This window comes from Drosophila mojavensis, unplaced genomic scaffold, assembly GCF_018153725.1.
Source record: "Drosophila mojavensis isolate 15081-1352.22 unplaced genomic scaffold, ASM1815372v1 contig_80, whole genome shotgun sequence".
In the NCBI taxonomy this organism is placed as follows: domain Eukaryota; kingdom Metazoa; phylum Arthropoda; class Insecta; order Diptera; family Drosophilidae; genus Drosophila; species Drosophila mojavensis.
The window spans coordinates 6,735,588-6,749,245 of NW_025318906.1; the positions used below are offsets into that span (position 1 = coordinate 6,735,588).

At 44.1% G+C, this 13,658-nt stretch overlaps 4 protein-coding genes and 1 long non-coding RNA gene across 7 annotated transcripts in view; 2 read left to right on the forward strand and 3 right to left on the reverse strand.

Moving 5' to 3' along the window:
- Positions 1 to 975: 975 nt before the first annotated feature.
- On the reverse strand, positions 976 to 3,005 carry LOC6578962 (transcription factor kayak). The gene is made up of 3 exons (XM_015163394.3): positions 2,811 to 3,005; positions 2,390 to 2,531; positions 976 to 2,332 (listed from the first exon to the last, which is right to left on the reverse strand). The coding sequence occupies exons 2-3, from the start codon at positions 2,500 to 2,502 to the stop codon at positions 1,135 to 1,137; spliced, it is 1,311 nt and encodes a 436-aa protein (XP_015018880.1). The 5' UTR covers positions 2,503 to 2,531; positions 2,811 to 3,005; the 3' UTR covers positions 976 to 1,134.
- Positions 3,006 to 4,292: 1,287 nt separating this feature from the next.
- On the reverse strand, positions 4,293 to 8,986 carry LOC6578963 (E3 ubiquitin-protein ligase Topors). Its single transcript, XM_002004824.4, has 5 exons — positions 8,703 to 8,986; positions 8,118 to 8,519; positions 7,619 to 8,055; positions 6,041 to 7,533; positions 4,293 to 5,971 (listed from the first exon to the last, which is right to left on the reverse strand). The coding sequence occupies exons 1-5, from the start codon at positions 8,775 to 8,777 to the stop codon at positions 4,995 to 4,997; spliced, it is 3,384 nt and encodes a 1,127-aa protein (XP_002004860.2). The 5' UTR covers positions 8,778 to 8,986; the 3' UTR covers positions 4,293 to 4,994.
- Positions 8,987 to 9,273: 287 nt separating this feature from the next.
- Positions 9,274 to 11,453, forward strand: LOC6578964. The gene is made up of 3 exons (XM_002004825.4): positions 9,274 to 9,617; positions 9,832 to 10,411; positions 10,486 to 11,453. The coding sequence occupies exons 1-3, from the start codon at positions 9,417 to 9,419 to the stop codon at positions 10,731 to 10,733; spliced, it is 1,029 nt and encodes a 342-aa protein (XP_002004861.1). The 5' UTR covers positions 9,274 to 9,416; the 3' UTR covers positions 10,734 to 11,453.
- A 40-nt stretch (positions 11,454 to 11,493) lies between these two features.
- Positions 11,494 to 12,967, reverse strand: LOC122757735. Its single transcript, XR_006357864.1, has 2 exons — positions 12,907 to 12,967; positions 11,494 to 12,682 (listed from the first exon to the last, which is right to left on the reverse strand). It is a non-coding gene; the product is annotated as an uncharacterized LOC122757735 (long non-coding RNA).
- Positions 12,935 to 13,658, forward strand: part of LOC26527562 — a 63,513-nt gene continuing 62,789 nt past the window's right edge. The window contains exon 1 of one of the 3 annotated variants that reach the window (XM_044010975.1): positions 12,935 to 13,654. The gene's annotated coding sequence lies outside the window, so the exon portion shown is untranslated. The remainder of the gene's footprint in view (positions 13,655 to 13,658) is intronic. The other 2 variants (XR_006357862.1, XM_044010974.1) reach the window with 2 other exon arrangements.

Here is a 13,658-nt window from a genome sequence, read left to right on the forward strand (position 1 = left end):
GATCCCTTTTTCAGTTATCCTTTTAACCGTTAACGCTTATCAATATTTGATGCTAAAAACCTTTTAAAAACAAAGTAAAAATCCTCGAATCGACATTGCCAGACTACAAGATACCCTGAGTAATGCGATAGAGCCAATATTCTCATCATAATTAGCAGCATCTCCTTTGAACATACATATAATAAAGAACATATGCACACACACATATGCACATGCATCCACACGGGCTTAAGCCCACGCTCTGCGCTAACTGCGCAGCTGACGCAGCGACTGCGCTGGGGCAAGGGCAAGGGAAGGTCTGAAGCCTAGAGGGAAATTGTTGTTTTCTAACTTTCTAAATTAACTTTTCTGATGGAATTTTTGGCTATAACAATTTAATATAAATATATATATATATATATATATTTATATTAATATATTTAAACTTGAAACTTGAAACAATTTTTTTTTTTTTAATTTTTCGGGAAATAGAGATGGTATCTCAAATAAAATTATTATTTCTACTCAGCACATGGCTCTGCACAGTAAATCTGAAAGTTCTAGCTCTAATAATAAGTCGAATAATCGATTCTAATCGACAATTAGATAACGATAAGCTGTTATCGATAAAAATCGATCAATGCTCTTGTAATTTTAAGTCTAACTTAACGAAATTATTGAAAAGTGTGAAATGTTCGTAAGGAAAAGATTTCTAGTCCAGCTCTTGTGGCTTACGTGATCGATGTGTTCATACGAGAGAACAAAACGACGAACGTACAGAACTACAGGCGGATAGATATTCACGGACATAGCTACATCCACTCCGCTGGCCAGCCTCATCCCTCACATACATATACATATATGTATATACATAATCCCATGCCACGCCTCCTTCTGCCTGTTACATACATGTTCTCTAAACCAATATACCCCAATTTGCCAATTGTAATAACTTCAGCAAAGCAACAAGAAAGAAAGAAAAAAAAGTTCATTCTCTTTTATGCAATTTTAAATGCGTAAAGCTCTTCTTTTATTTATTTATTATAGATGTGCATAATGCGACACGTGCCGCCAAAGGCCATGACAGAGTGTATTTGTGTGTGCGTGTGCGTGCGTGTGTGTGTGTGATTGGTCTCTCGAATTCAGTTATTAGTCTCAATGGTCGACATCGCGATTCGTGGTGCGTCGTCGCTTGGGCGTCACACTGGAGCCGCGGGACCGCGAGCGGAGCGCCGCACGCAAGTTGCTCGACAGACGAGGCAAGCTGGCCGCTGCTGCTGCTAGGGCCGCTGCACCGCCGTTGGGGTCCGTTGGGCGAGCCAAGTTGCGTGGGTAGCCCGCAGTGGGCAACAGGGGCTGGCCACGCCGCGGCATAAAGATATCGGGATCCAGCATACTGCGCTCGATGGCCACCTCGAGGCTTAGATCATTGCTCAACAGGTTGGACGATGTGCCAGCCGCTGCAGGAGCAGCAGGAGCAGCAGTAGCAGCTGCAGCAGCAGCAGCAGCAGGAGCAGCGCCATTGCTGTTGCTGTTGTTGTTGTTGTTGTTGGAAGTCGAATTCGAGTTCGAATTCATGTTAATAACGGTATTGGTATTCATGTCGAAGATGCCACCAGTTGTGCCTGTAGCCGCTGCACCGCCTCCAGCTGCTGCTGCAAGTCCGTTTGATGCTGCTCCTGCCGCTGCAGTGTTGTCCGAGCTCTGCACCTGGTCACTGCTCGCTTGGCCGGCCCTCTGACGGGAACGCAGTACGCCTGCCGCATTGTGCTCGGCGAGCAGGCGATGTAGCTCTATCACTAATGGTGACTCCGTATTCGTATCACTCATATCGAGCAGATCTTCAATCTCATCGGGCACCTCATCCTCTGCCTCCAGCTCAGCCGAGAAGCCGACACACTCATCCTCATCCACACACTTGGAGAACTCCACGAAGTTACGCATGAGTTTCGTAGTGCTCAACGGCGGCTGCTGCGGCGGCTGCTGCTTCACCGGCTGCTCCTGCTGCTGCGTTTCCTCATCACCCTCCGCCGCCCCCTCCGCCACACCGTCCGCCACCTGCTTTGCAATTTCGATGGGCCGCTCCTTATAGCTCACATTGCACTCGTAGCTAATCATATCGTCGTAGGGCGAGCGAGCAAAGTTGATGAGCTCGTGCACAAAGTGGCTGGTCTTGGATCCCAGAAAGTAGGACAGCGACATGTTGAACTCCAGACTCCTCATGTTCACCTCGAGGAGCAGCTCCTGCAGCACATCGAAGACGGTCAACAGCTCCGCCTGCGCGTTGCACAGCAGCACGGACAACTCACGATTGGCAAAGCAAAGCAGACGATGCACCTCATCCGAATTGCGCCTGCAAAGGGAATACATATATATAACTCGATCTATATCTATATAGATGCCACTTTACCTGTACACCAATGGCGTGCATTCGCGGTAGCTGCGCGACTCGTCCTCTGGCAGCGAATACAAGTTGTTCGCATAGACGTAGACGCGCCAGTAGACCATATAGCGCGAGCCCATTTCAGATATATGTAGTTTCGATCAGTTGCCTTAGATATTGTGTATTGAAAATCAAATGAAAATTACCACAGCAAAATATATCAAAACAAACGACTGACAGTCTAAGCAAAGCCCAAGTTTCTCATGTTTCAATTCCACTTCGTTTCACCGCCATAAACACTTGTTTATGTTTTTGTGTGTGTGTGAGAGAGAGAGAGAGAGAATTGCCTGGGCTGTCTTACTTATTAAATTTCTTATTTATGTTATATATACGTATATCTATTTGATCAAGCTAAGTATCTTTCTATATACATATATATAGAGCTTACCAAATTTCACTAAAGCTTTCTTATTGAACCGGTCAGATCCAAGTTTTTGGGAGAGATGTCACGAGCCTGCTGCCTGGGAAAATTTGGGCTGCCACAATTCTTAAGGCCGGTGCACAAATTCATATCGATAACGATAGTAATCGATATAGAAATATGAAAATTATGAATGGAACAGATTGCAGTCTAAAAATCTCTCTCTCTCTCTCTCGCTCTTCTAGAGAAATATCAGCTCAAGTTTTGAGTAGGAATAGAAATTGTCGCCAAATTAGGTTTAATCAGGACTCCGAAGCTTGGAAACCTTTTGAGAAGTTGGACTTTGACGAGCTTTCATCTAAAAGCTGATCAGCCATAATCCAGAAAGATTAGAAAGAGATATATATAAATAGATATATATTCTATATAAAAAACGTAAAATAGAATAGGCCGACATTTATAGAATTTCGTCCTTATACGCAGAAATTCATCAAACCAACAATTCAAAAAAGTTTCCCTGATACTTCTTATTGGAGCTATATGATATCGCGGACCAATATTGTTAAGATTCAATTTATATAAAGTAGAGATGATCTATTCTTCACAAATCCCGTTTTCTTATGTTATGCAGACGAAGTTTTTCATACATCATTAATATTTACAGTTACGACCTGAACTATACCTATACCTATTCCAAATTTAATGAACTTAACTTCAGGTAGCTCAAAAGAGAAGCTGATAAACAGACATACTTAACTCCTAATACATATTAACAATGTATATATGAAATATGTATAAACATTCTATAAAACCTTTTCTTGTAGCTTACATATATATAGTATTAAATATATATAATAAATAATCGTTATATATAAATATTAGATATATATAATCAATGATCTTATATATACATATTAAATATATATAATAAATAATTTTTATATATAATATAATAATATATACTGAGGGAATATATGGCCAAAATCGTACAGCTAATCAGCTCAAAGACAACTAAGAAAAAGTTAATCCTTTGCTCAAAATCTTGCAAACAATTCTCAATTTGTTTATAGCTCTGAATCATATAATCTTATATCAATTGATCCTGATATAGAAAAAGCTAAAGGTAAAGATAATATTGTACATCGATTCTAGAATTAGCTGACAGTAACAAAACATTTTTTTTTTTTATATATGTTTAGGAATCAGAGTGGATTCACAATAGTTTAATATTTTTTTGTTTTATTAACTACGTGCACAGTTTATACACAAAATAAAATTCATAATTAATAATTTATGATATATCAAATACATATATATGTATAAATAGGTCAATATATATGTATAATATATCATTAATAAATATGCAACTCGGCTGAGAAATCGATACAGACTATTGCCATGCTTTATATATACAGATGTATATAAAGACTGTATATATATATTAATTTATACAATTATTGCATTTACTGAAGAACTTAGTTTCAACATTGTAAAAAAATGAATTATTAATTTAAAAACTTTGGATATGCTCAGCATTTGGCATATGCATAATGGATTTCCTTGCGTTTTGTTGAAACATTTGCTTAGTTTGCTACACTGATTTTAGCGTACATAAAAACTAGGCTTAAATCGATTATTTATATATATGTATGATCATACATACATATGTATGTATGTATGTGTGTGTATTTGTATAATTACGTCTGACTTATCTAAGTACAAACAATTACAAATTAATTCATGGGATTAAACGGGTTTAACAGAGGCGATCAGCTGTGTTGGAGGTGGGTGTAGGGGATGTGTGTATGGGTGTGTGTATGGGTGTGTATGTTTTCGGGTGGGTTAATGGGAGCAATGCATTTATATAATACAATGAACATGTGTATGTATAGCTAAGTATATATGTCTGTGTATGTACAACTTAAAAACTCAAGCTTAAGCTTAATTAACGGCCTCAAGACTACAAAAGTTTTCTCGTCCTGCGTTTAACATTAATCTCTAAATATATGTATAAATCGGGAGTCATTCTCTTCATCATCTTCGTCTGCTTCTTTTTAGGTATAGTCAACAAGTTTAAATGGGGATTCTTAAAAGAGAACGTCACACAGGCGTTGTTAAGAACAACTACTTAAATAAAAAAAATAAAGTGTTTAAAAAAGAAAACTCGTTAAAAAAAACCACAGTTCGTGCTTTAGCAAGCGGCAAGGCGTCTTAGTAGGCATCCGTTGCATCCAGTTCCGAGTCGCTGGCCTCGGTATCGGGTGCCGGAGAGTCTTCAGCATCTTCAGCATCATCGGTCGCATCATCGTCCTGCTCCTGGTCATGCTCACCCTCATCCTCATCATCTTCGTCATCATCGTCCTCTTCCTCCTCCTCTTCGTCTTCACCGTGATCTACCTCCTCCTCCTCGTAAGCAACACTTGGTTGCTCAACTGCCTCTGCCTGCTGTTGCCGTTGCTGTTGCTGCTGCTCCTGCTGCACTTCCGGCTCTCCCTCAACAGATTCATTCAGCAAGCTGCTCTCCGCCTCCCTCACCACATCAATGATAAAATCATCATTGCTGCCATCCGAATAAATGCCCAATTGCGCCTCCTCATCCACAGTCCGCGGACGCCTGCTGCTGGCGCTGGTGTGCAAATAGCTTACCGTAGCCTCCGATTGCTCGCTGTCCGCCCTGTCCACACTGCCATCCGGCAGCCCAATCAACGTGGCGCTATGGTAATCCATGGCCATGCGACTCGGCGCATTCGCGTCCGAATTGTTGGTAAGTGAGAGACTGAGGGGCGAGCAGCTGGACATGGTATTGCACTGACTGGCCAAGGTGCTGCTATTCACGCTCTGGCTATTGCTGTGACTGGACAGATTACTCAGCTGGCTGCTGTTGCTGTTGCAGCTGCGACGTCGTTTACGCGTGCTGCTCTTTATATTCAGCAGTGGCTCTGCTGTGCGGTGCTGCTGCTGCTCCTGCAGCTGCTGTTGCTGCTCCACCGCCTCCTCTGCCCCTGCCTCTGCTTCTGGCTCTTCTGGCTGCTCGGCTTTCAGCTCTTTCTGGTGCGGCTTTAGCTCTATTTTAATGTGCTCTCTGAGTGTGCTCAGCTTTAGATTATCCGAGCTGTCATCATCGCTGCTGTTGCTCTCATCGTTGCTGCTGCTGCTCACATTGTTGCGCTTCCTCTTTGCTTTGTTACCTTCGAGATGAAATTTGATTGAGTTATTGATTTTATTTGAATTTCTCTTGATTTCTCTCTCCCATTTACCTGCTGCATCGCAGCTTTCGTCTCCGCTGCTGCTGCTGTTGTTGTTGTCGTTCCTGTCGTTGCTCTTGCTCTTGCTCCTGCTTGGCATGCGCAATCGTGGCGGCTCATCCGCATCCTCATCATCATCCTCCACCGGCTGCTGCTGCTGCTGCTGCTTGCGTCGCCGTTTGTTCTTGAATTTATTGCTGCTGTTGGTGCGGGCCACACGCTTGCGCGTTTTAGTCTTGCGCGCTGGTCGCCTCTTCCTCAACTTCACATTGGACTCATCGCTGCTGTCCTCGCTGCTGCTGCTGCTGCTGCTGTTGATCCAGTTGGCGCCGCTACTGCTGCTGCTGCTGCTACTGAAACCGCCGGCAGCTGCTGCCACTTGGCTGTGGCGATGCTGCGAACGTGTCGCATGGCGTTTGGGCAAGCCGTTGCGCTGCAACTGATCCTTGCGACGCACCACCATCCAGCGGCTGTGCGAGTTGGAGCAGACGCCCGTGCTGGTCGAGGGACCCATGAACAGCTCACTGGGCACGCTGTCATCAATTGATGCCTCAGCATTGGCGGCCTCACGCGCACCAGCTGCAGCATCTGTTGCCTTGGCAGGCGACGAGGACGAAGTCTGTGGCCTCTGCTCATCCACAAAGACCACGTCCGAATCACTGTTGGAGTCCAGGCTAACCAGCTCAGGTGTGCGCAAATGCGGCGGCTTGCGCTCCAGCACAAAGACGCACTCATCATCGTCGCTGCTGTTGCTGCAGTCGCTGCTCTGCAGCTCGATGTGCGCACTGATGGGCAGACTGGCGCCCGCCTGGCGTCGTCCCGTCTGCCCGGTGCCATCATTGATGGCGGCCACCTCGGCATTGGCCTCCGCATCGCCATCATCGCCGATCTCGATGATCTCGTTGGCCGGCCGGCGCATGCTCAGATTGATGGCCACCGTCTGGGAGCCCACATTGGAGGTGGTGGTGCGACGTATCGAAATCCCTGGCAGCTCGCTGCCATCGGTGGCCATGGTTACGCTAAAGGAATGTGTTGCACTGGGATTGGTCACGATAACGCTAGTCGAGGGGCGTGGCAGGCGGCTCCACTCGCTGACAGTTTCAGCGCTAGCATTGACAGCGCCATCGCCGCCGCCGCCGACGCCACCGCCGCTGCCCTCAGTGGCCGTTGCTGCGCTGCCTTCGTTATTGCCGGACACCAAGTCGAGCAGATCCACCTCCACTTCCTCGGCCACACGTGCCGAGTATTGCACCACCCGATCATAGCCGACCATGTCGTAGGGCGAGCGTGCAAAATTGAACAGCTCGTGGATGAAGTGATTGGTGCGTTCGCCCAGGTAGGGTGTCAGGCGGCGACGGAATGTGCGGGTCGGTATATTGATCATGGGCAGGATGTCGTGCATCAGCTGCATCACTTCGCTCACATTCTGCGGCAAGTTGCGCAACAGGCAGACAATATCCCGATTGATCCAGGGCATCAGGCGATGCATCTGTGCGGGGTTGTCTCTGCAGGGGCAGAAAGAGGAAATAGAAAGGATTACATATATATATATATGTGTATATATATGATTATGGCTATTCCAATGCTCACCTGTAGAAGCGTGCGCTCCACTCACGAAACTGTCCCGTTAGACTGTCGCACACGGGCAACGCGTAGAGCTTCCTGTCGTAGACATAGCGACGCCATAGCTGACTTAGTGAACCCGAACCGCCCGCATCCTGATCATGACGATAGAAATTCAGCAACTCTGTGCGATACGGCTCGAAGCGATTGAAGGGCCCCTGCATGCGAGTGGGATGTGGAAGGAGCCCGTCCAGTGAATCGTCTGTGGCACCGGCATCGATGTCATTGGTCAGCACACCTTGGTTCAGATAGCGCTGTCGCCTAATGTTGACAATGTGAAAGCTGACAGATGAATGCTCCGGCGTGTTGGACTGCACCGGATAGCGATCGTAGTCGTCCAAGGTGCGGACGTTGTGGATGATGGTCTTGAAGGGCTGCTTGCAGAGCGGGCACTCAGCCTTGATCTGGGTGTTGTGATGAAATTGTGGTTAGATTTTTGTTGAATTGAAAGACTCGTATGACTCACCTTGCTCCACTCGCACAGACACTTGAAACAGAACTGATGCATGCAGGAGTCGGTGAAGCATTTGCGCCTGCAGCGGGACAAGCAAATGGCACAATTTGGTGGCGGTGACGAGCGTCCGGATGAGCCATGCTCCAGCTGTTGCTGCTGCAGCTGTTGTTGTTGTTGTGTTTGTTGTTGTTGCTGCTGCTGCTGCTGCTGGGACGACGGCTGCAAATGTGGACCGCTGCTCACATCGTCGCCGCTTTCGCTGCCGCTCTCTGTGAGATCTGCGAATTGCATTGCAGCAGCAGGCAAAGTGCCGGGGCCACCTCCTCCTACAGCTGTGGGCTCGACAATAACAGAGGCAGCCACATCCTCGATATAGGGATGAGGCTCCTCAATTAGCAGTGAATCGGCCATGGACTGAGTATTTTATATATAGTAAATATAGATTTTTAGATATATTTATAGATTTACGAATTCTCCTGGAATTAAATTCGTAATGAATCGGCGACACTTTTCTTCGGGTTTTAATCTGAATTTTTTTTTTCCCTTCTTTTGATATCTCTACTCGACTCGTTCTGTCTTACTCGCACTAGCACTCACATTTACACTCGGTCTGCTCACTCGTTTAGTTATCATCTGGTTTTGTTCGCATTGGAGTGACCAAAATCTGAACATGCGTCTTATTTTGCATGGTTTTTGCGATATAAACTCGCGTTTTTCTCTAAAACTGATGTAGTGCGTTCGTTTGCCACTTTTACGCGTTGTAATTTACAATTTGCTAGATTCTTCTATTTCACGATTCTTTCAAGTTTTTGACGATTGAAGTTGACAGAAAATTATTTGCTGTATTCACTTTATAGTTCCCGTATGTTTATTGGTAGCACTATTATGCCGCTGGGCAGCACTATGCACTATCGATAACATACGATAGCATAATTTCAATACAAGCATTTACTGCTATTTGCAGTGCACATTTCATTTCATGGGGAAAAAATTCATTTATTTATAAATTAAAAAAGAACTCATTTATTCAAAATACTTCAAAATATTACATATTCACAATATGTTTTGCATCCATTGTGAACAGCGTATTGCGCTCAGCAAAAGCAACATTGCGCGTTTACCACAATGCTTATCGATAATCTGCATAGAGCAGCATTGTTCACCGCTTTACGAAATGCACTAAAAAACGCATAACGCGTAAAATTTGTTTGCATTTGGTGGCGTCGATTTTAATTTTTCGTGTTCGCAGTGTATTTCCCGGAGGAAAAACCTTTTTTTATTGGCAAATCGTGCAATTCACGGGGTCGCAAAATGGACAGGCGCAAAAAACGAACCTCTTCGGAGCAATATCAAATGTATATCGAGCTCATGGAGAGCGACCCAATTTTCGCCAGCGGACGCGTGCCGCGCGATTATGATCTAAATTATTTGACGAGGAAATGGAAAGAGCTCTCCGACAGGCTCAACAAATGCGGATCGGGACCGACACTAACAGCCGAAGAATGGCGCAAGGTGAGTTTTCGCCCTTTATAACTCTCTACGTGTGCGTGTGTCTGTTTGTGTCTCAGTGGGAGTACGTGCATGTGTGTGTGTGTACGTGTGTGCGCGCGCTTAGGTCTGTGTGGGTCTCCCGTTATGTTGTAAAGAGCAACGGGTGGGGTGAGGGAGGTAGGCAAAGCGATTATTGGCGGCAAATGAATGACGCGCAAATATTTGTTGATTGCAGCGCCTAAACGACTGGAAGAACACGACGCGATGCAAGTACAGACGCAGCCTGATGTCCAGCGAGAAGGATATATCGATGTCATCGCTAGAGACGCGTGCTCTAAATCTGTTTGGCAAGGTGCCCGGATCGGGGGAAACGTTGATGAATTTGAAATCGGAGAAAGATGATCAGGAGGATGATATGGAGGATCTGGGACAACGCACATCGGCCTCGTTCCAAAAGGAACTGCAAGCGGCCGTCGAAGAGGCCATCAATGACGAGGATGAGGATGAAATGGTGGAGGAGCATGTCGATCAGGAGGATCTCACCGATGAGAACATGCACGAGCCGGGCGGCGGCATCGACGGGCCCACTGTGGGCGGCACGACGGCCGTGAATACAAGCGGCGGTGGCTATCGCACCATAGTCGTGGACAATTCCACGTATGTGGAAGAGGATCAGGATCATGCGGAGCCAACCGCTGATCCCGTCAAGTTTGTGTGCACGCCCAACATACACTCGGCCAGCAGCAGCACCACCAAGCTAATTAACGGTGAATTGCCCGTAAAGCGATTACGACGAGATCAGGTGATCTACGAAGGTGAGTGCTGAACAGTTAACCAGTTAAAGGAGCTGTAATTGTATAACACTTTCGCTGTTATCTTTCGTTTGCAGTTAAAAATGCGCCGCGCTCCTATACAACCATCCAGACGGGCGCCTCGTTGCCGACCCTGCACAACACAAAGATGCATCACGATGGCCAGGCCACCACATTGGGCGCCGCATTGAGTGGGCTGGATGCGCAGGAGATAGCTCATCAATTGAAACGCCTGGCTGACATCAACTATGAGACGCTGCAGTTTGAGATCGCGCGCTTTAAATTCAATAATCCGGGCTTTCACTATGAGCCGCCGCCATTATAGTCATTGCCCAAGGCACAAGCGCAAAGCATCAGCAGCAGCACCAGCAGCAGCGTGAGCCGCACACAGCAGCAACAACATCAGCAGCAGCACCAACAACAGCAACAACAGAAGCAGCAGCAGCAGCAGCAGAAGCAACGGGAGCAACAGCATAAACAGCGGCAGCACCATGAGCGAACGATGGAGACGAAGAAGAAATAGTTCTAGTTTTTATTGACAAACACGAACACAAACACAGACACAGACACAAAACACATATTTGCGCTGTCAGTTCGAATTTGTACATTTTACGTGAGCTGCAGACAACAAACAACAAACAAAACAAACCAACAACAGCAACAACAACAATTGAGCACTTGTGGCTATCGTAACCCCCTAAAAGTAGCCAGTTTTTTATAGTTTAAAATTTACGTAGTTCATATATTAATGCAAATCATTTTCTATAATACACAGTTTCAATTACACACAACACTACACACACATATATATAAATATATATATATATATACTAATTTGTATTTGTAATGCTTAAAAGGTATTGAACTGTGTGTGCGACATATCGATTGGCGAATATTCCCTAAACTGATTTCAATATTTAGGAATTCGCCTGCTCGCACATTGTTTACCTTTTACTCTCAAGTGGAATCCATGTCGCATTGGACAACATAATTTTAAACAATTGTATGTAAATGTAAAGAATAAAGTTTACCAATGATAAAAATACGCACCCATTGTGTTATTGATACGATTCATCCAGTAATAATCCATTGACAAAGTATATTATATCAATTATAAGTATAACAGCTGTCGAAATTTTCGGTTGCTTACAGCTAGTATAACACTTTTATAACAGTCCAGGCCTTTCGAGGCGGCAATTTACTCAGCCTCCTTTTGATTTAATTAGTTTATAACATTCCGTTGTATATCTAGTATATCACTTTTATAACAGTCTTGTGTGGGCAGTCGACGCATCCTCCTAACATTCACAGTTGAAGGTCCTTGAGGGCAGGCGGCCCATGCAGAAAGTTAATCTATTCATTATCCATCTCTAGTGTCCAGCTTAAGACTTTTATAACACTTGAATGTAATCCATTCATCATTCAACTGCCAACATCTAGTATAACAGTCATGGACTTGCGGTCTACCCAGTCTCATGTAGACTTCATTCGAGTCATTCATCAAGTTGACCACATCTAGTATAACACTTTGATAACAGTTGAAGGCCCTTGGGTCGGGCGGTCGTATGCGCTGCAATAATTCATTTTAACTGTTATGTTATATATGTATGTCTATATGTACATATATAAATGCCGCTGCAACAAGTGCCCAGCGTATGATGAAGAGTGCAACGAGCCGCCTCTTAAGAAAATCACTTGAATGGGGCGAATGACGGCGCGCCAATAGATCATTTGAACGCCGTGCGCTTCGAATCATAAATTACAATTGCCGCCAGGTCGCAGTCGAAATCTCAGAGTGAAAAAAGCCTTTGCAGCAGTCTGAGCGTCAACAACGCATGCCAAACCGTTAGTTGACCATTTGGTTGTTGTTGTAGTTGTTGCTAGGAGTTCGGTTAACTGCACAACACGTCGTATGCTTAATCTCTTTTCAGTTCTGTTTCGTTTTTGTGTTGCTGTTGTTGTTGTTGCTGTTGTGGGTGCCGCCTGCGCTTTGATGAAAGGCCTCCAAGCAAAGCTGATTAACGGGCGTGTGCACACTCACACTCACACACATACACATACACACACTGATAGATGATTGGAGATGGCATAGTCTGGTGGCACAGCCACAGATGTCTTCTTCTTCTTCTCACATGGCCACGGCTGTGCCATGCCAAGTCCATTAAAATAGTTCGTGTTGCACTCGTTCCGCCAGTCTGTGACTGGCCCGCTGCATGGATCACGGTCACACACACATGACAGCGTGCAAAATTTGACCCCTAGGCGGGTGTTACACTAAAACAAAAAGAAACATCTTGAAAGACACAGCAAAAAAAATCTGTCTGCAATATGTGAAGCACTCAAAATGCCATATCGATGCACTACTTGCAGTCGCACTGGGCATATTGGTGAGAGTATCGTTTTAGAGCTATTGAAAATGACTCTGTTAAATTTAATGCGTAAATTTAACGATAAGGTAACAATTTATTTCTATTAGACATGTCAATAAATATAATTACTTGTAATCAGTCAATCCAATGCGACCCGATGAACATAATTAGCTGCAAATTTTCTGTAGCTGAAACGATAGTCGATTATGCAGCACTGTTATTAATTGAATTCCAAGACAACGAAAGAGTGCCCAAAAAAGAAGTGGGCACGCAAAAAAAAAAAAAAAAAAAGCAAACTGTACTTTGAGCAAAGGAAACAAATAGAATATGAAATCAAGTACAACAAGAGAAAACGCAAAGCCAAAAATTACGCTATTCCCTTTTCTATTGAAACTGCGTAAATTTAGTTGCCATTATTGAATCGATGCGTGCGTGCGCGTATTATTATTATTTTAATTTTTTTGCGTTTAATGTTGGATCAATTACCTTTTATGCATCTTAAATTGTTGCTTTATACATTTAAAATGATTCAATTAAATAATATTAAAGAATGCGATCAATGTGGTTATAAATTAATGACAATGTAATTTAAAAAAAAAAAAAAAAAATATATGTAGTGCTTTGAGCTCAATAATTGAAGAAAGTCATTGTTCTTATTAAATTAAAAAAAGAATGGTTTTCATTTATATAAATATATACCCACATACATTTATACATGCATATGTGTGTATGTACATATGTTCATTTATACTCAAATCTGTTGAATTTCGCGTTGGAAGAGCTAAAAAGGAAGAAACTGTTATACATACACACACACATATACGCTTGAGAGGAACAGCTCAGCTTAAATACCGACACCAATACTATGCCAACATGTGTAA

Bases quoted from the DNA above. Each gene is read 5' to 3' on its own strand.
- LOC6578963 (XM_002004824.4), bottom strand. From the start codon at position 8,777: ATGTTCAGATTTTGGTCACTCCAATGCGAACAAAACCAGATGATAACT. The intron at 8,056-8,117 runs GTGAGTCATACG...CACAACACCCAG, and splicing joins GTCTGTGCGAGTGGAGCAAG to ATCAAGGCTGAGTGCCCGCT. The intron at 5,972-6,040 runs GTAAATGGGAGA...TTCATCTCGAAG, and splicing joins CGAAAGCTGCGATGCAGCAG to GTAACAAAGCAAAGAGGAAG.
- LOC6578962 (XM_015163394.3), bottom strand. From the start codon at position 2,502: ATGGGCTCGCGCTATATGGTCTACTGGCGCGTCTACGTCTATGCGAAC. The intron at 2,333-2,389 runs GTAAAGTGGCAT...TTCCCTTTGCAG, and splicing joins TGCACGCCATTGGTGTACAG to GCGCAATTCGGATGAGGTGC.
- LOC6578964 (XM_002004825.4), top strand. From the start codon at position 9,417: ATGGACAGGCGCAAAAAACGAACCTCTTCGGAGCAATATCAAATGTAT. The intron at 9,618-9,831 runs GTGAGTTTTCGC...TGTTGATTGCAG, and splicing joins CAGCCGAAGAATGGCGCAAG to CGCCTAAACGACTGGAAGAA. The intron at 10,412-10,485 runs GTGAGTGCTGAA...TTTCGTTTGCAG, and splicing joins AGATCAGGTGATCTACGAAG to TTAAAAATGCGCCGCGCTCC.